The sequence below is a fragment of the Ipomoea nil genome, unplaced genomic scaffold (genome assembly GCF_001879475.1).
Source record: "Ipomoea nil cultivar Tokyo-kokei standard unplaced genomic scaffold, Asagao_1.1 scaffold2068, whole genome shotgun sequence".
Lineage (NCBI taxonomy): Eukaryota > Viridiplantae > Streptophyta > Magnoliopsida > Solanales > Convolvulaceae > Ipomoea > Ipomoea nil.
The window spans coordinates 4766-25711 of record NW_017618496.1 but is presented as its reverse complement, the minus strand read 5'-3'; the positions used below and the strand labels follow the sequence as shown (position 1 = coordinate 25711).

Below are 20946 nucleotides of genomic sequence, written 5' to 3'. Positions count from 1 at the left end.
TTCCCACACTTTGGGATCCCGGCTTCCCCGTTTGATGTTCCCCCGACCCCCGTGGTGTCCTAACGGATCCCTCCCATCGTGCCTATGTCTAGTTGATGTTCGGGTACCGTTCGTAGGTCGAATGAGTCTTATATACTGCATGCTAGTTGGATTGGTACCCCATTGGCCTAGGTATAAGAAGTATGAACCCCTTAGGGCTATTCTTAGTTGTGGGTAACCACGTATAGGTTCGTTATACGATTTCTCCCCTTTCCCAATGTGTTAATGTGGGTTGTATGTGCTTGCTATGTGTTATGTGTGCATGTTACCCCGATGTGGTTGAGATCAATCGGGCTATACGGGCAGTCGGATGGGCTGAGAACCATACCGGCTGTTAACCAGGCTGGTAGAGACCGGTCAGGTATATAAATATTACATAGGACTGAGGTCCACTATACGGGCAGTTGAATGGGTTGAGAACCATCCCAACTGTTAACCACGCTGGTAGAGACCGGTCAGGTATATAAATATTATATAGGACAGAGGTCCACTATACGGGCAGTTGAATGGGTTGAGAACCATCCCAACTGTTAACCAGGCTGGTAAAGACCGGTCAGGTATATAAATATTATATAGAGCTGCGGTTCATCGGTCGGTTGCGATCGACCCCTCCGTATTGTGAGACGGGGCAGGGTGCTGCGGGGCCGTGTCAGAGCTATATGCGCTGACCCTCATGTATGGGCATGCGATTGGTCCTGTGGCGCCAACAAAGTGTGCTATATGATGAGATAAGAAGGATTGATGTTGTGACTGTTATGGGAACGTGACCATAGGATTCTTGCTAGTAAACTATACATGTTTAATTGTGATTATTGGTTGTGTTTATCTATAACTGTGCCCTATGTCGAGAATCGTATATACTTGGTTATGACTGTAGATTGTGTGTTGCATCCATCTCCATAGCTTCATATTTGGCTCTCATTGACTCCAAATTCATCCAAAATACCTCAAAAATACACAATTGCCTGCACTCTACAATTTATGCATCAAAAGATATAAACAAAGGAATTAAGGCACTTCTTTGCATAAAATCAAAGTGTTTGTCACTCAAAATATGTCTATACAAGGGGTAAAATATGGACATAAATGCACTTATCAACTCCCCCACACTTAAACATTTGCTTGTCCTCAAGCAAAGACAAGACAAATTACCATCCAAGCAATGAAATTGATCACACTCCCAACTTGCACAACTTATCAATCCACAAGCCGACTTGCTACAACGCAACTTCTTTCAAGAATCATTTTAGCATCCCACACAAGTTTCCATTCTCAAGCCAATAACCAAGCACCAAAATTATTAAAGTGTGTGAGGATCAAGTGTGCACAATACTAAGTTGAGATTATGCAAAACTTGGCTTTGAATGAGATTCCATAGGCTTGCCCTTCATACTCCCACTAGTTCAACTCCAAGATTGCATGCTAAGATCAAATAGGTCTTTATTAGGCTTGTAATGGGGCTAAGGGTGAATGACTAACAAAGAAGGGGTAAGGAAAATAAACAAAGGAGAGAACTTCACATTTATTCACAATTGAGGCTAGAAGAGATATGACATTTATAAGCTAAGGAGCAATTTACAATGAAACATAAAGCAACACTCTAAAGTAATGGGGATTGAGTACAACTTTTAACACAAACTAGAATCAAGCTTCAAACTTTTATTCTTCTTCATTTTCTCTTCATTTTTCTCATTTCATCTCTTTTTTTTTTTTTCATGACTTTTTTTTTCTCAATTTTCTCATCATTATTTTTTTATTTTCTTTTCTTTCATTGCAAAACAATAAACAAACTTATTCCATGAACCAATACCCCCACACTTAGACAAAATTATCAAGAGGATTGCTAACAAAACAAGCTCCAATAAAGATCTCTTCAAAGAAAAAAAATAAATGCTCTATTCTCTCAAGGGTGGAGGGAAATATTTTGGCTAGGGGTTAAGGGTTAAATGATGAGGGTTAACACAAGGAAAAACAATCACAATGAAGGGACAAGTGCTTAGCACTTATTAAACAAACACAAAAGGCTCAACGGGGACAACTAGTGGTAAACACATGTGTAAATGGTAGGCTTGAAAGGCTCGGGGCTAAACAAAAATGGCCTAAATCATTTCTAAACATGCAAATCTTAGACTTCACTTGGAGAGTAATGAGGCAAGTTCTAGCAAAACAACCATGACCGGAATCTCACATAAGCCTTCACTAGCAAAGCATAACACACAAGATCAAGAATTTATTCATTTATTAAGAGGTTAACAAGGCAATTGGCAAGAGAATAGATCAATCATGTGTTATACCTCAAATCATCAATCACAAATTGCATTGCAACAAGCACCACCAAATCAAACCACAAACCAACAAAGAGGGAGTGATCACAACTTCAAGCAAAGATGAGAAATTTACCCAACATTATGCACAATGACTCATCCAAGCAAGGTTTCAAAAAGTTTCAAAATTTCAAAATTTTCCAATATTTTGTCCATCCCCCACACTTAGAAATTACATCGTCCTCGAGTCCTCATCCAAATTCAACCTTGAAACTGCCCAATATGCCTTGTGTTCATACTCAACCGGCAAATGACATGAGTTCCCGAACACAAGTTTAAACGGGGAAACACCAATAGGAGTCTTGAATGCGGTCCTTAGGGCCCATAATGCATCATCTAGCTTCAAAGACCAATCCTTTCTTGTTGGACTCACCACCTTTTCAAGAATAGACTTGATTTCCCTATTGGCCAACTCTACTTGCCCACAAGTTTGTGAATGGTAGGGTGTAGAGAGCCAGTGATGAATACCATACTTGAGAAGAAGTTTCTCCAAAAGCTTGTTGCAAAAATGTGTGCCATTGTCGGTTATGAAAGCTCTTGGCATGCCAAACCGGGAGAATATATTCTTCTTGACAAACTTTATCACGGTCTTTGAGTCATTCCTCGGAGTCGCAATTGCTTCTACCCACTTTGACACATAATCCACCGCTACAAGGATATACTCATTCCCGAAAGAAGGAGGAAATGGGCCCATGAAGTCCATCCCCCACACATCAAACAACTCCACTTCAAGTATACCCTTTTGAGGCATCTCATGTCTTCTTCCAATGTTGCCGGTCCTTTGGCAATTGTCACACTTACGCACAAATTCTCTAGCTGTAGCAAACAAAGTAGGCCAAAATAAACCGGAATGTAGCACTTTAAGAGCCGTGCGGTCGGCACTCATGTGTCCTCCATATTGTGAAGAGTGGAAATGGCTCAAAACACTTAAAAATTCCTCCTCCGGTATGCACCTTCTCACAATTCCATCGGCACATCTCTTAAACAATAGGGGCTCATCCCAAAATAATCTCTCACATCATGCAAAAATCTCTTTTTCTTGTTGAAATTGAAGTCCTTTGGGATGTACCCGCTCACAAGGTAATTCACAATGTCCGCGAACCAAGGCACATAATTTCTTCCCAATTCACTCAAAATGAAAAGTGTTTCTCCCATGAATGAGTCATCAATGGGCAACTCATTTTCCTTGTGGCCTTCAAGTCTTGAAAGGTGGTCTGCCACAACATTCTCGGAGCCTTTTTTGTCTCTTATTTCCAAATCAAATTCTTGAAGAAGAAGAACCCAACGGATCAACCTTGGCTTGGCATCTTTCTTTTGGAACAAGTACTTCAAAGCCGCATGATCGGTGTGAACTATCACCTTGCTTCCCATGAGATAAGACCGGAATTTGTCCATGGCAAACACCACCGCTAGAAGCTCTTTCTCGGTTGTTGCATAATTCACTTGGGCTTCATCAAGCGTATGACTTGCATAGTGGATCACATGGTAGCTTCGGTTCCTCTTTTGGCACAACACCGCCCCAACCGCATAGTCGCTTGCATCACACATTAACTCAAACGGAAGACTCCAATCGGGGGGTTGAATGATGGGAGCATGGCATAGGGCCTCCTTCAACTTGTCAAATGCTACAAGGCAAGACTCATCAAAATGAAAATCAACCTCTTTGGCAAGCAAATGAGTAAGGGGCTTTGCAAGCTTGGAAAAGTCTTTTATGAATCTTCTATAGAACCCGGCATGCCCAAGAAAACTTCTCACTCCCTTAACGGTGGTAGGCGGTGGCAATTTTGATATGACTTCTATCTTTGCCGGGTCCACCTCAATTCCTCTTGCCGAGACCTTGTGCCCAAGAACTATTCCTTCGGTTGCCATGAAATGGCACTTCTCCCAATTTAGCACGAGATTCACCTCTTGGCACCTACACAAAACTTTGTCAAGATTGATTAAACATTCATCAAATGACTTCCCATAAACGGAGAAGTCATCCATGAACACCTCCATGATCTCCTCCACCAACTCGGAGAAAATAGCCATCATGCATCTTTGGAAAGTGGCCGGCGCGTTACACAAACCAAATGACATCCTTTTAAAGGCAAAGGTGCCGTATTGGCATGTGAACGTGGTCATCTCTTGATCCTCGGGGTGGATAGAAATCTGAAAATATCCTGAAAATCCATCTAAGAAGCAAAAATATTCGTTTTTGGACATTCTTTCAAGCAATTGGTCAATAAATGGGAGGGGGTAGTGATCCTTCCTAGTAGACTTGTTCAATTTTCTATAATCAATGCACATTCGGTGCCCGGTAACAAGTCTAGTAGGAATCAACTCATTATTCTCATTTTCAATGACCGTTATACCGCCCTTTTTCGGAACAACATGTATGGGGCTAACCCACTTGCTATCCGAAATAGGGTATATAATGTCGGCCTCAAGCAACTTTAAAATCTCTTTCTTTACCACATCTTTCAAGTTAGGATTCAACCTCCTAAGGGGCTCCACAATGGGCTTGGCATTGTCCTCTAAATAGATCCTATGCATGCAATACTTAGGATCAATGCCAATCAAATCCCCAATTGTGTACCCAATTACCCTCCTATGTTTTCTAAGCACATTAAGCAATTTATCAATTTCATCATTGTGCAAAGAAGAGTTAATAATCACCGGGTAAGTAGAGTTAGAGCCAAGAAAAGCATACCGGAGATTTGGAGGTAAAGGTTTTAATTCTACCTTTGGGGCATGCTCCTCTCCAAGGGGGTCAAGAATGGCAAGAGCTCCCGTCATGTTATCAAAGTTGCTTCTCCACTCTTGCATGCCAAGGTCCACCTTGATTTGGGTGCACTCTCCCAACTTTTCAAAGAAATTTCCCACAAGAGAGCTTCCTTGGTTATCTCCTCCAATTCCAAGCACCTCTCCAACGCATTCATCTATGGCTTCCACCATGTTGCACTCATCAATGTAAGAAGGTTGGTGCTTGGCCATCTTGAAGATGTCAAACTCAATTTTATGGCCGTCTACCTCCATCACAAGCTTCCCTCTTTTGACATCTATGATTGCCCCGGCGGTGGCTAGAAATGGCCTACCAAGGATTATTGGAACCTTGGTATCCTCCTCTATGTCAAGAATCACGAAATCTCCCGGAATGTAATATTGATCAATCATGACCGGGATATCTTCAAGTACACCCACCGGGCGCTTGATGGAACGGCCCGCCATTTGGAGTGTCATGGTAGTGGGCTTGGGCTCTCCAAGGTTGAGCCTCTTGCATAGAGAATAGGGCATAAGGCTTACACTAGCCCCAAGATCACATAAAGCACGGCTCACAACAAATCCTCCAACAATGCAAGGGATAGAAAAACTTCCCGGATCCTTCAACTTAGGAGGCAAATTCTTTTGGAGAACGGCACATGTCAAAGCTCCCTCACTAAGGTCCACCACCGCACTCTTCTCCAATCTCTTCTTGTTACTCAAAATATCCTTCAAGAATTTTTTGTATGAAGGTATTTGAGTAATGGCCTCCACAAAGGGCATAGAAATCTCCAACTTATCAAGCATTGTTTTAAACTTGTTTTCTCTCTCGGTTTCTTTTGTTTTCCACAACCTTTGTGGAAATGGCAACAAGTTGCAAGGAATCACCGAGTCATCTATTTGCTTGCCCTTGTTCACATTCTTCTTACTTGAGTTGCTTCCTTCTTGAATTGGCTCCTTCCCTTTTGACTTGTTTCCTTGAATTAGAGGTTCATCATCATTTTTACTTTCAAGATTTTTTTCAATTTCCTCTTCATTTGGCATTTCCTCATCTTCATCTTTCTCAACATCTTCTTCAATTGTAAGATCATTAGAAGGAAAGGGTGGATCTTTCAAAGATTTTCCACTTCTAGTGGTGATGGCGTTGACATGATTTCTAGGATTTTCGGTGTTAGCCGGAAGTCTACCACTAGAAGATGAGGCTTGTGTAGACCCTTGAGTGCCTCCTCCTTGATTTTGGGCTTGTAGATTCTCCACTTGAGATTGCAACTTGCTGATTTGTGACATTTGAGACATCATCATGTTCATTAATGTCTTCATGTCCACATCTTGAGAAGGTTGAGAGGATCCTTGTTGATTTTGATTGTTTCCATGTCCTTGATTTCCTCTCCATTGTTGATTCAATTGATTTCCACCTCTACTTGCTTGATTTCCTTGAAAACCCGAAGGTGGATTTCTTCCTTGCACACCTTGATTGTTCCAAGAAGACCCAAATTGATTTCTTCCTTGTTGACCATAAGTTCCATATCCTTGCCCTTGATTTTGAGGTCTAGAGTACCCAATCATATCCACTTGCTCCATGTTTGGTAAAGAGCTTTGGCCACTAGGGTCCAACAATAGACAAGCTTGAGAAGCATGAGCTCCACCACATATAGCACAACAAGCTACCATTGCCATGCTTTGAGAACCGGGAGGATTGCAAGTAGCTTGTGGCAAGGAATACGGAGTAGACATGTAAGATACTTGAGGAGTTTGAGTCACCGGTTGCACATTTTGCTTCGGAGCTTGCATCATATTCTTGAGCATGTGTTGAATTGAATCCAATTGAGCTTGCATGGCCATCTTTTCTTCAACCTCAAACATCCCGGCGGTCTTTTCTTTCTTGGGTGGGTCACTTCTTTCATTATACCAATATGCCGTGTTAGAAGTAATCCTCTCAATCAATTGTTCACCATACTCCGGACCCATATCAATAAAAATGCCTCCAAATGAAGATGTGTCAAGAATGGTTTTTGAGCTATCCAACAATCCCTCATAAAAGGATGAGATGAAATCCCCCGGAGTAAGCAAATTCTTTGGACATTGTCTTCTCAACTCCTTAAATCTTTTCCAAGCTTCATACAAATTCTCATTTCCAAATTGTTGGAAATTTTGAATTTGTTTCTTCAATTTGGCGGCCTTGGAAGGAGGGCAATACTCTTGCATGAAGGCCTTGTAAAGTTGTTCCCAAGTTGTAAAGTGGTTGGCTGGAAAGGAATTGAGCCAACTCAATGCTTGGTCTCTCAATGAAAAAGGGAATAGCCTCAACTTGATTGCATCACTAGGAATCCCATTCATCTTGATTGTTTGGCAAATCCGATCAAAGTGAACAACATGAGCTTTGGGATCCTCAACCCTTGAACCTCCAAATTGATTGGCTTGAACCATTTGGATAAGAGAAGTCTTGAGTTCAAAATTATTGGCATCCACCCCCGGGTAAACAATGCAGTCCTCTTCTTCAAACTCCGGAGCTAGATGGGCCGCCATGGGTTGCCTTTGTGGAACACCTTGATAGAAAATAGGAGGAACTCCTTGTGGAAAGTTTTGAGGCATGTTGAACATAGGATTGGCAAAGTTGGGGTTCATTTGGTGAAGAAGATTTTGCATACCAACCCCTTGGCCTTGTTGTTGTTGAGGTTGCCCATACCCTTGAGGAATGCCCCCTTGATTCATGTTAGGATAAAATGGGTATTGAGCTTGTGGAAACCCCATTCCTCCTCCAACATAAGGATTGACATTAGGATTTGCCATGAAGTTTTGTGCCGGTATTTGAACGGGAGCAATTGGCACTTGAGAGACATTAGCATGAGCTTCATTGAATTCCCCTTGTCTCGAGCTATGTTGGGTGCTTGTATCATTGGGTGAGATTTGACCGGGATTGCTAGTGTCACCCGTCTCCATGTTTATCTCCAATGATTCACACTCCTTCAACCAACCGAGCAAGTCTCTTCTTTGTCTCCTTAGCTCCCTTGAGAGTTCTTGGTTGAGAGGGTGAAGGTCTTGGCTCCCCTTAGACCTAGTTTGCATGCACCAAGAGGAGTACCTACAACCAAACTCAAGCAAAGACAACTTTGGAAGAACTTAGTCACAATTCAAAACAAATTAACAAAAGAAAATAAAAACTTGATCTCCTTCGAGTTCACTAACTCTAATGCTAGAAAGAAAAAGCAATCACACAATACAACCAAATAAACCAATCCCCGGCAACGGCGCCAAAAAGTTGATGTAAGGGAAAGAGGTGGTGAGTATACGGGTGTAAATTGTCGTTCCGCAAGGGATTGGGACTATGGCACGTACTTGAGTGACAACTAAAGTTCTAGGCACCAAAGTATTGGAACCCACAAGAATCCAAGCAAATTCAAATTCATGGTTGGGTAATGTCAACAATTAAGGGCTAAAAATCTAGTTAAGACAATGCAATTTAAACACAAGCAATCACAATGATAAAAGATGGGCTCAAATTAGGGGATGTTGCCTTCTAGATGCTTTAACAACTTAGGGATTAGGGGAGAACATTAACCAAGGGAACATAAGGGCAAAGCACATAAAAATCCTAGCTTAAAGCCATTTTCATAAGCTAAAGAACAAGGATTAGAGCAAGGATTGCCCCACTTTCATGGTGTATCAATTCCTAGCTCTTGAAGCACATAAGCATTTAGGCCCCCAATTCTTCCCTATTTTCATAGAAAGAAAATGGGTTTAGAGAAAGGAGAGGCTTAAATTCTTCCCCCAACTTTCATTGTGGAGAAAAACTATCCAAAAGCAAGCTAATAAGAGTTACGTACCAAATATTAGCAAGATTAAACATAAAACCAACTCAAACAAATGAACCCTAGGTTAGGGTTCTTCCCAACTTATGCAATAATCACCTATTTAGCATCTAGGTTAGCAATATCACCCTAATCCAAGCCCAAAAACGAACTACTCACACTTCATAAGCATAAATAACAACAAAGCACAAGAAAATATCATAAACATTGCACAAAAGCTTAAGAAGAAGAGTAAGAAGCTTCTCTATTGAAGATGAAGATTTTGTGGTTGAATCTCACTCCAATCCATGATTACAAGCTTTGTAGAAGAGTTAGAGATGAAATACTAGACTAATCTAAGCTAAGTAAATGAAAGGAAAACGAGTTCTTGCTATCTAGGGTTCTCACCTCTCTTTTTTCTCCAAAAAATGAGTTATAACGCAGTCAAAAGAAAACAGAGATGGGCTGCTCGACATTCTGCCAGGATTCGACGCGTCGAGAGTAATTCTCGACGCGTCGAGTGCTGATCTGCAACAGAACTTCGACTTGCAGGCTAATTTTGACCCTTTTTTCTTCAGAATTAGGTTTTGGTGTCTTCATGAAAGTTGTAGATCTTCGAATCTTCTTTCAAATGGCGCAAGAATCACTTAATTTGGACAATCCTAGGCCGAGATATGATCAAATTACCAAACAGTGGTCAGTTTCGGGTGAAATCTGTAAGTTCGGAACTTCAACTTCAAGGATGATTTTGACCACTGTGGCTTCCTTTTTAGGCTTTGATGTCTGAATATGATTTGTAGCCCTTTGAGTCTTCTTTGCAATGGGACAAGAATCATGTAATTTGGATGTTTTTAGCTTGAGATATGGTCCAAGAACCATGACGTCGACGTGCAGGTCGGAAATTGCAATTGCATGGTGCTTGCTTCTCTTTTGCTTTGGTTTGCCCACATGACCAAGACCATTGAAAGAACCACCCTAGACTACTTTGAAAGTGTTGCATCCATCTCCATAGCTTCATATTTGGCTCTCATTGACTCCAAATTCATCCAAAATACCTCAAAAATACACAATTGCCTGCACTCTACAATTTATGCATCAAAAGATATAAACAAAGGAATTAAGGCACTTCTTTGCATAAAATCAAAGTGTTTGTCACTCAAAATATGTCTATACAAGGGGTAAAAATATGGACATAAATGCACTTATCAAATTCCATGGGTGATCTTGATGGGTTCTTGATGATTAAATGGTGTTCTTGATGTTCTTGATGATTATGTGATGTTCTTGATGATTATATGATGTTATGCTTATGTTCCTTTCCCACCGAATCTCGATAATAAAAGATGAATCGAATTCTTGTTTATTTAAAAGTGATTAGAACCCTAGGTTGTATTGTGGAATTCGTATGGTATTGTTCTCGATATGTTGGGTGGGAATTCGCATGTTTTGGGGATTGATTATGTTAGGAAAGCATGATAGGTTATGTGCCATATGTTTCTTGATTTCGATCCGTTAATTGTCTACGTGTTGTTGTCAGTTGCGTTTGAAAGTGTCTAAGCATGGTTTCGGGTTCCACAAAGGTTCCCGGGGCGTTTTTAGTGAAAAAGAGTCAGTGGGGGGTAGGTGGGGGTAGTGGACCCGCCACCTACCCACGGCTAAGGAGGGCAGCTCCGGCAGCGGGCAGCCGGCGGGCGGGCAGCTGCCCACCGGGCACCCGCTGCCCGGAACAGTAACACCGGCGGGCAGCCGGCGGGTGAACCCCCACCCACCGGCTACCCGCTGGAAATTCCCACACTTTGGGATCCCGGCTTCCCCGTTTGATGTTCCCCCGACCCCCGTGGTGTCCTAACGGATCCCTCCCATCGTGCCTATGTCTAGTTTGATGTTCGGGTACCGTTCGTAGGTCGAATGAGTCTTATATACTGCATGCTAGTTGGATTGGTACCCCATTGGCCTAGGTATAAGAAGTATGAACCCCTTAGGGCTATTCTTAGTTGTGGGTAACCACGTATAGGTTCGTTATACGATTTCTCCCCTTTCCCAATGTGTTAATGTGGGTTGTATGTGCTTGCTATGTGTTATGTGTGCATGTTACCCCGATGTGGTTGAGATCAATCGGGCTATACGGGCAGTCGGATGGGCTGAGAACCATACCGGCTGTTAACCAGGCTGGTAGAGACCGGTCAGGTATATAAATATTACATAGGACTGAGGTCCACTATACGGGCAGTTGAATGGGTTGAGAACCATCCCAACTGTTAACCACGCTGGTAGAGACCGGTCAGGTATATAAATATTATATAGGACAGAGGTCCACTATACGGGCAGTTGAATGGGTTGAGAACCATCCCAACTGTTAACCAGGCTGGTAAAGACCGGTCAGGTATATAAATATTATATAGAGCTGCGGTTCATCGGTCGGTTGCGATCGACCCCTCCGTATTGTGAGACGGGGCAGGGTGCTGCGGGGCCGTGTCAGAGCTATATGCGCTGACCCTCATGTATGGGCATGCGATTGGTCCTGTGGCGCCAACAAAGTGTGCTATATGATGAGATAAGAAGGATTGATGTTGTGACTGTTATGGGAACGTGACCATAGGATTCTTGCTAGTAAACTATACATGTTTAATTGTGATTATTGGTTGTGTTTATCTATAACTGTGCCCTATGTCGAGAATCGTATATACTTGGTTATGACTGTAGATTGTGTGTACCCCTATTTGTCGAGTCGGTTCCCTGATTTGAAAGCTAGAGTCTCTTAGGATATATCTTCATGCTTCGAAATGACTTTTCGTATATCTATGTATATACATATATGTATTGTATTTCAACGCGTTGGAGTGGGTTACCAGTATCTCTCGCTGAACAGATATATTTGGCTTTCAGGCACAGAAGAATAAGTCACTGGAGCGCGCTAGATCTTGGAGCGTAGAAGTAGATAGTTTCCTTTTCGGCCTGCGTGCCATGTTATGCATTTACTTTATTAAGGATATTAGTTAGTTGGCCTGTGCACCTGAGTTCTCTAGCTCAGGTGTGGCATAGCACCCCGTACTCTTTATGTTACGTTTTTGGGAATTAATGAGATTTCACCTTTATTTTATAAGTTTTAAATGTCCTGAAAATCTGGGGTGTTACAGTTGGACTTGGCTGTACAGGGGTTTTCTGGAGGTAATGGTTGGCTTTGAAGGTACAAGGTTGGGGGTAGCCATAAGGTTGGAACAGGGCATAAGGAAGGCATATCAACTCGTGATGGGTGATGTCACGAGGGCTTGTGTAGCCGTTGTGGTGAGTTCTCTTCTCTCGTGACGTGTGTAGTCACGGAGGCTTGTGTTGTTTGGCATGTGTTGCCGTTGGGTGAGTCTTTATCCTTTTGTGTGGTTAACCTTTGTGGTTTAGGATGTGTTCCCGGTGTTATCCTTGTGAGTGGTGAGTCTTGTGTTGTCTTTTGATCTTGACTTTTGACTTATATATATGTATTCCGTTTCGAAAATGGTTTTTATATCTTATATCTACCTATTTATGATACTTAACGGTATTGGTGGGTTACCAACATCTTTCGCTGACCGGGCGTCGCCCCGATGTTTATCTTTCTATCTTTCAGGTGAAGCGTAGTCGAGCGCGATGTCTAGAGCCGGTAGCTTAGCACTTGTATCTTTAGACAGTGTTGTTGAGGCCTGTGTGCCAATGTCTTTAGATTGTTCTAGTTTGTTGTTTTTGGGATAGTGATACACTTGCAGATTGTCGCCGTAGCGTATGCCAAGTGTGGTATACGTGGCATAACACCCCTGTTTTGGATTCCTTTTATCCAGTTATCTTTCTATCTTCCGCTGTGCTAGTGTTTTGCTGTTAATCTGCATGTGTTAAGACTTGTTTTTAGGTCTTGTTTTTGGGGGGTGTTACACTTTCTATCAAATTTTTGGAGGGTGTGGTTTCATGCCTTTTAGTGATAAACTTCCTATCAAATTTTAGTGTACATTTCAAAATTTTCATAAATACTCATATACTTTTGACTTTTATCTCTTTATTTTCATACATATGTATAACAAAATCGAAACAGAAAATTATTACTAACAACAATTAAAATTTATTAATGTTTGTTACAAAATTTTTTTTATTGAATTTTTTTTATTGCGAATATCAACAAATTCTTGCTGCTGTTTGTAGAAAAAAAGTTGCCACGGAATAACAACTTACTGTTCGCAGCAACTAAGGCCTGGTTGGTAGAAGCTCTGTTTGGTAATGTTCTCAAAATAAGCTCGTAGCTTAAAATAAGAGCTTATTTTGGTATTCCCATCATAGAAACTGACAACTAATACTACTCCCTAGCAATATTTAATCGACTCACTAGTCACTACTTACCAACCACGTACACAAGACAACTAGTAAAAATTAAAATATAGAAATATTTTTATTGGTTATATCATGAAAATTGATTATCTTTTTTTTTTTATGTATGATACATTCTATTTTTGTGACATCTAATATTTATTATTATTATTATTATTATTATTATTATTATTATTATTATTATTATTATTATTATTATTATCATTAATTTATGAGTAAATACCAGCCAAGGTCCCTCGAATTTGGTGGTTTCACCACCTATAGTCCCTAACTTCCTTAATTACCATCCGTGGTCCTCCGAGTTACGAAATCTGACCAGCTACCATCCTTCCGTTAGTTTCTTCCGTCTAAACCGTCAACAGTGACGATAAATATGTCATTTGCCATATAACACATTCCCAATCACCTCCATAAACCCATAAACACATTCTTTGTCAAATTTTTGTTCTCAATGCACGAAACAACAAATATCCCAAACACATAAATGTATATGGGATTGGGAATTTCTCATATCAAGAAAGCTGTGATATCTCACACAGATATGGTGAAAACTAACAAGAAATTAAGCCAAGTGAAATAGAAACTAAAGAAATTAGCAACCTGGAGGAGGTTTGTTTCCACCCACAAGTAAAAATGGCGAGAAGGGTTCCTAAAGAAATTTCCAACCTGGAGGGTCTGAGCGGTGGCACTATGGCAGCAAGATTCTGTGATACCTTGCTTGGAAGCTGGCCGTAGTGGTCTCCTCCGAGCGTAACCTCATCTTCTCGCAGTGGTCGATCTCTTCGCAATAGAACCACCTCCGAGCTCCTCGCGACGTCGCCGGTGAACTCCACTGTCCACCGCCTCCGAGTTCGTCGCCGGCTGCCTGCTCCGCCGCCTCACTCGCTCACCGACGAACGGTACCCCTTCTCCTTCTATTACGACCTTATTTTTCTGTCTTCAGATCTGAAAGTATAAATTTTGATTTTTGATTTTTGATTTCTGATTGCTTAAGCCTTGAGTGTCGAAGAAGACCAAAAAATTAAATTTTTTTATTGCCTTGAGCCCTTGGACTTGATTTCTGATTTTATGGGTTGATTTGATGATTTCTTGTTTCTACACTTGGCCGGATAATTTGGGCATTTATTCGATTTCCTCTTCGCAGCGCAGTACGCTTCTATTTCTTCCTCTGTTGTGGGCGGTGACACTCTTGGATTCTCACCCGGGAGTTCTTGAGAGCGTGAGAACGGCGGTGAAGAACTTCTGGTCGCCAGAATCGGAGCAGCCCATCGCCGTCGAGCACCTCATCGAAGACTCTGCAAAACCTGACATCGAAGACTACAAATCTACCCAGAATGTCGATCACTTCTTTTAATTTTTTTTTTATAAATTTTTGAATATTTTGTTTTATGGCAAATGACAAATTTCTGTTGTGGGCGATAACACTCTTGGAGTCTCACCTGGGAATTCTGGAGAGGGTGAGAACGGAGGTGAAGAATTTCTGGTCTCTGGAATCAGAGCAGCCTATCACCGCCGAGCACCTCATCGAAGAGACGAAGACTCTGCAAAACCCGACCGTAGAAGACTACAGATCTACCCAGAATGTCGATCACTGCATTGATATTGTTTTTTTAATTTCTGAATGTTCTGTTTTATGACAAAAGACATATTTACCCTCGTTTTTGCAAGCTTAGACGGAAGAAACTAACAGAAGGATGATAGCTGGTTAGATTTCGCAACTCAGAGGAGAATGGTAATTACGAAAGTTAGGGACAATAGATGGTGAAATCACCAAACTCGAGGGACCTTGGCTGGTATTTACTCATTAATTTATTTATGATTTATAAAAATATATTATGTATTATAAACATTATGTATGAAAATTATAAATAATAATAATGTATTAATAGATCGAAGTTATGAAATATTTGTAATGCTATTTTTAATTTAGAGTTTAATTTTTGTAGACTTTTTAATATTAATTTCTTTTTTAAAGTACTAATTTTTATAGATTCATACAAAGTGATAAAAGTTTTAAAAAATTCTATAAAAATCTTGAATGATTTTATTAAAATCTTCAAAGATTTCACAAAAATCATTTAAAATCCATCACGTTTATAAAAGTCTTGAATACAACCCCTTACAGGGTGTTTGGTTGGAGGGATTTTAAATTCCCTTCCCACTTAATTCCCACCTAATTCCAAAGGCCATTAAATTCCGTAGTTTGGTTGGAGGGAATTGCAATTCCCCCATTTTCATGGAATTAAAATCCCATGTCCCCCCCCCCCCCCCCCCCCCCCCCGGGATTTTAATTCCTGGAAAAAAAAAAGTAATGAGTCAAAATTACCCCTTCCTTTTTTAGCCTAAAATTCATGTCTAACAACGATAATGGACATTTTTGACTTTATACTACTTATTCCCTTTCAATTTTAGCTTTTGATTTCGACTGTTCTTTCAATTTAATGGCTCGACGGCGACGACTCAAAACCCTACCGGATGCAAGTTGGGATTTTATAAGTGAGCTGCCTTTAGAGGTAAAGGACAGAATTTTGGAGTGTTTGCCCACCCGAGACGCCGCCAGAATGGCTCTGCTCTCAACCTACTGTAATGATGCTTGGTTGCAGCATGGGCGGCTTGCGTTCGATTCGGACTTCTTGCATAGTGTTGAACACCGCAAATTAAAGATGATGACAGTAGAACCCTCGTGAACATAATCAATAATATCCTCTTTTTCCGTGCTGGGCCTATTAGGAAGTTTACTCTAGAGATAAACACTGCATATGATGCATCGCCGCAGCAATCCGATTTTGATAAGTGGTGTCTTTTTCTTTCAAGAAATGGTGTGGAGGAACTTAACATATCTTTATATAGTTATCTAGAGCCAGATTATCAGCTGCCATTTTGTTTACTCTCTTGCAGGACAATTAAGAAACTGATAGTCGAAGGTCCCTTTATTGATTTGCCTGTAAATGGTTGTGGTATATTTTCCAATGTCACTTCATTAGCTTTCTTCAATGTTTCATTTAAGCGTAGCGTTAATGGAATTGCCTCTAGTATTAGTACTCCTAAGCTTGAGAAGCTGGCTTTCAAGGATTATGGAGGGATCAATAAGTTTGAGATCAACCCTCCAAAGCTTGAAATCTTGTCTGTTATTGGTTCTATATATGATATATATGATTTTGGTGATTCGAGATGGTTGGCACTACATTTGAAAGCCATTAAGACTCTTTGGTTGTGTGGCTCTTCGTTGGAGGTGAGAATATAACTCATTTTACTTGGCAAATGGATGGGTAGATACAATTCTTTATCTTCTGGCTTGTTAAAGTTCTTGTGGTGGCTAATTTTGTTTCTTAATTCCTATTTTTCAAGTGTATGCGTGTATCTATGTTTCCAACTTCAATAAATCTGCGAGTGCTGAAGCTATATGGATTACATTTTGGTTATTGGGATCAGCCACTCGTTTTTATGCAATTGCTTCAAAAATGCCCCAACCTATGTGAACTGCAGATTATGGCGGATGAGGTAGAGTATATATTTGGCAATCATGTATGATTCTTCTTGCTTTGCTTTTTCAAATGTCCTCACAGTTGTGTTTGCTTTTCATTTCTTCTTGGAGTATGACAACGAACTGAACGATGCTGCTTCAAGGTGTTTGAAGGGTCGAAACGGTTGCTTATTTATTCAAGAGCTGCAGATGCTTAACAAAGTTAAGATTGAAGCATTCAGTGATCAATCCGCACTGGAAATGCTTTTTATGAAAACACTGCTCTTAAAATCCCCTGCGTTAGAGAGAGTTGTTATTGTGAAGTCTTGTAGTATAAATGCCTCCGAGGTGAGAAAAATCCAAAGGAAGTTGCAATGCTTCCCTCGTGCATCTCCAAAGGCACAAATTGTATGCGCTGGCAACTACTATGCGGGTATGAATGAGGACTGGATGGATACCCATGGTGTTAGGCTTTTAGAAACTTAGTATGGTGAATCTCCATGGGTTCTATTTGGGTGCAGCTTAGGAATGTAAGCAAATGTTGTGTTGGAAGTTAAAATGTTTTCTAAGTTGTTCACCATGGTCGAGATATTTGTAATCAGCAAGCATTGTGGGCAATTAAGAATAATGTTCCTATATATATTTGCTTTTGTTAATAAATGCTTGTTTTGAAGGCCGGGCTTGAATTTCAGCCTACATTGCATGTTTCCAACACTAAAATTTGAGTGCCTCATTATATGTCTTAGGTTCAGAATTAGAGGAGATGGCAGCGATGAATACTCTGTGGCGGTAAAGAGTGTGAAGAAGACCTACCATGTATCACAGAATCACAATAATAATCTTGTAATCTAACAGGAATATACCTTTGTCCTGTAGATCTTCTAGGCTGAGTATTATGAAATTCATTTTGAGTTTCATCTGGCAAACCACTCTCTATTGCTGAATTTTGAGTTGCAGGCAACGAGATGTCTTGACCAAGTGAAGGTGCTGATAATGGAACACCTAAAGTGGAATGACCATCAGTAGCTATATCACGTTAGCATCATTTGTCTTGAAGGTAACCACTTGTTCATAAAATGTGCAGATAATGGGTGTTTGATACATTAAGTTGCATGTAAAACACAATGACCCCAAATCTGCAAGGGGAGAGCTGCTTGGAATCCCAAAGCTCTAGCTACATTTAACACATGTTGATGCTTTAATTTCTTTATGCAATTGCATTCTGCTGGGGTGTTTGACACATGATTTTTTACGTAAAATATATGACTTTTTCTGCATAAAACTCAGTCATATTAATCTCAATACCATTATCACTTCTTATTAATGATTTTAATTGAATGACAAGAGAAACTTGCCACCATTATCCTACATATTTTAAGATATTGCTACTATTATTGTCTCTCACAAGAGTGTGAAAATGTTGAAGTAGCCACATTGAGGTTCCCAATAGCAATAAATCAACAAGTAATCAAGATTGGTATAATGTTGTGGCTACTTTGTGTTACTTGCAAGCAAAATTAATGAACTTATTCTGAGTTAGTTATGCTTCAACGACGTGATAGCTTATTTATAATTCAAAGGAAAATTTGTCAAAATAATAGTGGAGTGAATAGTACATGCAATTGTGGTTTAAACTTTTTTTTAAGGCTCCATTGAGGCATTCTAAATTGACGAAAAATGTAATTAGTGAGTAGTACAAAAATTCATTTTACTATTAATATAATAGAGGAACGTTTGTTTCAAATATCATAATCAAAATTTAATTTTATTCATAACTTTAATTTATTCCTATTTGCCCAATGAATGCTCCTCCTATTTTCCCCCATGTCACTATAATAAATGCTCCTTCTATTTCTACTCCCGAATAAAGATTTTTAAAAATTAATTAGAATTGAATTTCTTTCCTGGCTCAACTCACTCACCTATTATTTTTACGTTCAATCAAATCTATATACACAGTCATCCATTCTGATCAGTTAAATTATATATATCCAATTACTACAATGTAATAGAGCCAGTAACATTCAAAAAAATATATATATCCAATTACTTGAAACTAGAGTAGAGTATAAAAATATACGACTTATAATGATCTATATATTACTATATTTGTTATTGTACGTTATCTCAAGAGGAATAGCATTCTGTTTCCCTTCGGCTTCCCTAACCCGCAAAGGCCCAAACATCAGAGGTGAGGGTTTCTAATCTGTCACTTTTCCCCCAATCTTTGTTTTCTTCCTAATTTCCTTTTATTTACGAAATCTTGCAGTTGAAAGAATAGAATAGAACGATTTTAGCTTTTGATTTCGACTGAAGCAGCCTCATTATTCTTTCAATTTAATGGCTCGACGTCGGCGACTCAAAACACTACTGGATGCAAGTAGGGATTTAATAAGTGAGCTGCCGATAGAGGTAAAGGATAGAGTTTTGGAGTGTTTGCCCACCCGAGACGCCCGCCAGAACTGCTCTGCTCTCAAGGCACTGGAATGATGTTTGGTTGCAGCATGGGCAACTTGCGTTGGATCGGAAATTCTTCAAAAGTGTCCGAAAGCGCCAAGATGATGAAGGTAGAACCCGCGTGAACATAATCAACAATATCATCTTTCTCCGTACTGGGCCGATTAAGAAATTTACTCTACACATTCCTTGTGCTAATCCTATGCCGCAACAGTCTGATTTTGATAGGTGGTGTCGTTTTCTGTCAAGAAATGGTGTAGAGGAACTTGACTTATTGTTATATAATGATCTAGAGCCAGAATATCAGCTGCCATTTTGTTTACTCTCTTGGCAGGACAATTAAGCAACTCAAAGTCCAAGGTCCCTCTATTGATTTGCCAGTAAATGCTTGTGATATATTTTCCAATGTCACTTCATTAGAGTTTTTTTATGTTGAATTTAAGCGCGGCGTTAATGGAATTGCCTCTAGTATTAGTATTCCTAAGCTTGAGAAGCTGTCTTTCAAGCATTGTGTAGGGATCAATAAGTTTGAGATCAGTCCTCCAAAGCTTGAAATCTTGTGTGTTATTAGTTCTATGCATGGTGTTGTCATTGAGTCGAGATGGTTGGCACCGCATTTGAAACTCATTAAGACTCTTTGGTTGTCTGGCCCTTCGTTGATGGTGAGAACCTAACTCATTTTACTTATGCAAATGGATGGAGGATGGATATAATTCTTTATCTTTTGGCTTTTTAGAGTTTTTATGGTGGTTAATTTTGTTTCTTTATTGCTATTTTCCAAGTGTATGGATGCATCTATGTTTCCAAGTGCAATAAATCTGCAAGTGATGAAGCTATATGGATTAAATTTTGGTTGTCCAAAGCAGCTTGCCGTTGTTATGCAATTGCTTACAAAATGTCCTAACTATGTGAACTGCATATTTTGGAGAGCGAGGTTGAGTATATATATGGCAATCATGTGTGATTATTCTTGTTTTGCTTTTTCAAATGTCCTCACTGTTGTGCTTGTCTTTCATTTCTCTGAGTTATAGTTCGGTCTGAAGGATGACAAAGAAGTTGCTTCAAGGCTTTTGGAGGATCCAAATAGTTGCTTTGTTAGTCATGAGCTGAAGATTCTTAACACAATCAAGATTGAATCGAACTGTGCATCCGCACTCCAAATGCTTTTTATAATAATGTTGCTCTCAAAATCTCCTGCGCTAGAGAGATTTATTCTGAAGTTTTGGGGTATGAATGCCCCCGAGGTGAGAAAAATCCAAAGGAAGTTGGAATGCTTTCCGCGTGCATCTTCAAACGCACATATTGTCTTTCACGGACAATGAGAATGATTCTATGGGTATGGAGTACTGGTAACATTGGTTGTCACAAATTTGGTGAATCTATATGGATTCAATCTTTAGAAATGTAAGCAAAGGTTGTGTTGGAAGTTGAAATGTTTTCTAAGTTGTTCAACACGATCGAGGTATTTGTAATCAGCAAGCATTGTGGGTAAGAATGTTCCTCTATTTGCTTTTGTTAATCAACAAGCATTGTGGAAATTTTTGACTGGACCTTAAACATATTTCTCAAATGCATTTTTGCTTTTGGATTTTTATCCAAAAGCATATTAGCCTTTGGGGTATTTTGTTGAAATACCCACTCATTTATAAAATGAGTTTGTATTATTTTGCCAAATTGAAATGCGTTTGAAATATAAAAATAAAAAAAAATTAAAAAATTAAAAAATAAAAAAACATATTTGTGTTCCTAACCTTCTGTGCTTGCAGAGGAACCGAAGGAGAATGTG

General features: G+C 39.8%; 1 protein-coding gene across 5 annotated transcripts; it reads left to right on the top strand.

Annotated features, from left to right (window-relative positions):
- Positions 1 to 15651: 15651 nt before the first annotated feature.
- Positions 15652 to 20488, top strand: LOC109148384. 5 transcript variants are annotated; one of them, XR_002048786.1, is made up of 3 exons: positions 15671 to 16472; positions 16589 to 16741; positions 20186 to 20488. XR_002048786.1 is itself a non-coding variant. In XM_019296198.1 (3 exons), the coding sequence occupies exons 2-3, from the start codon at positions 16592 to 16594 to the stop codon at positions 17187 to 17189; spliced, it is 504 nt and encodes a 167-aa protein (XP_019151743.1). In that variant the 5' UTR covers positions 15685 to 16472; positions 16589 to 16591; the 3' UTR covers positions 17190 to 17280. The 5 variants fall into 5 exon arrangements, 1 of the variants encoding a protein (XP_019151743.1); XR_002048785.1 differs by having other exon boundaries at positions 20192 to 20487; XR_002048784.1 differs by having other exon boundaries at positions 16589 to 16765; positions 20192 to 20487.
- Positions 20489 to 20946: the final 458 nt, after the last annotated feature.

Bases quoted from the DNA above. Each gene is read 5' to 3' on its own strand.
- LOC109148384 (XM_019296198.1), top strand. From the start codon at position 16,592: ATGCGTGTATCTATGTTTCCAACTTCAATAAATCTGCGAGTGCTGAAG. The intron at 16,742-16,835 runs GTAGAGTATATA...TTCTTCTTGGAG, and splicing joins TGCAGATTATGGCGGATGAG to TATGACAACGAACTGAACGA.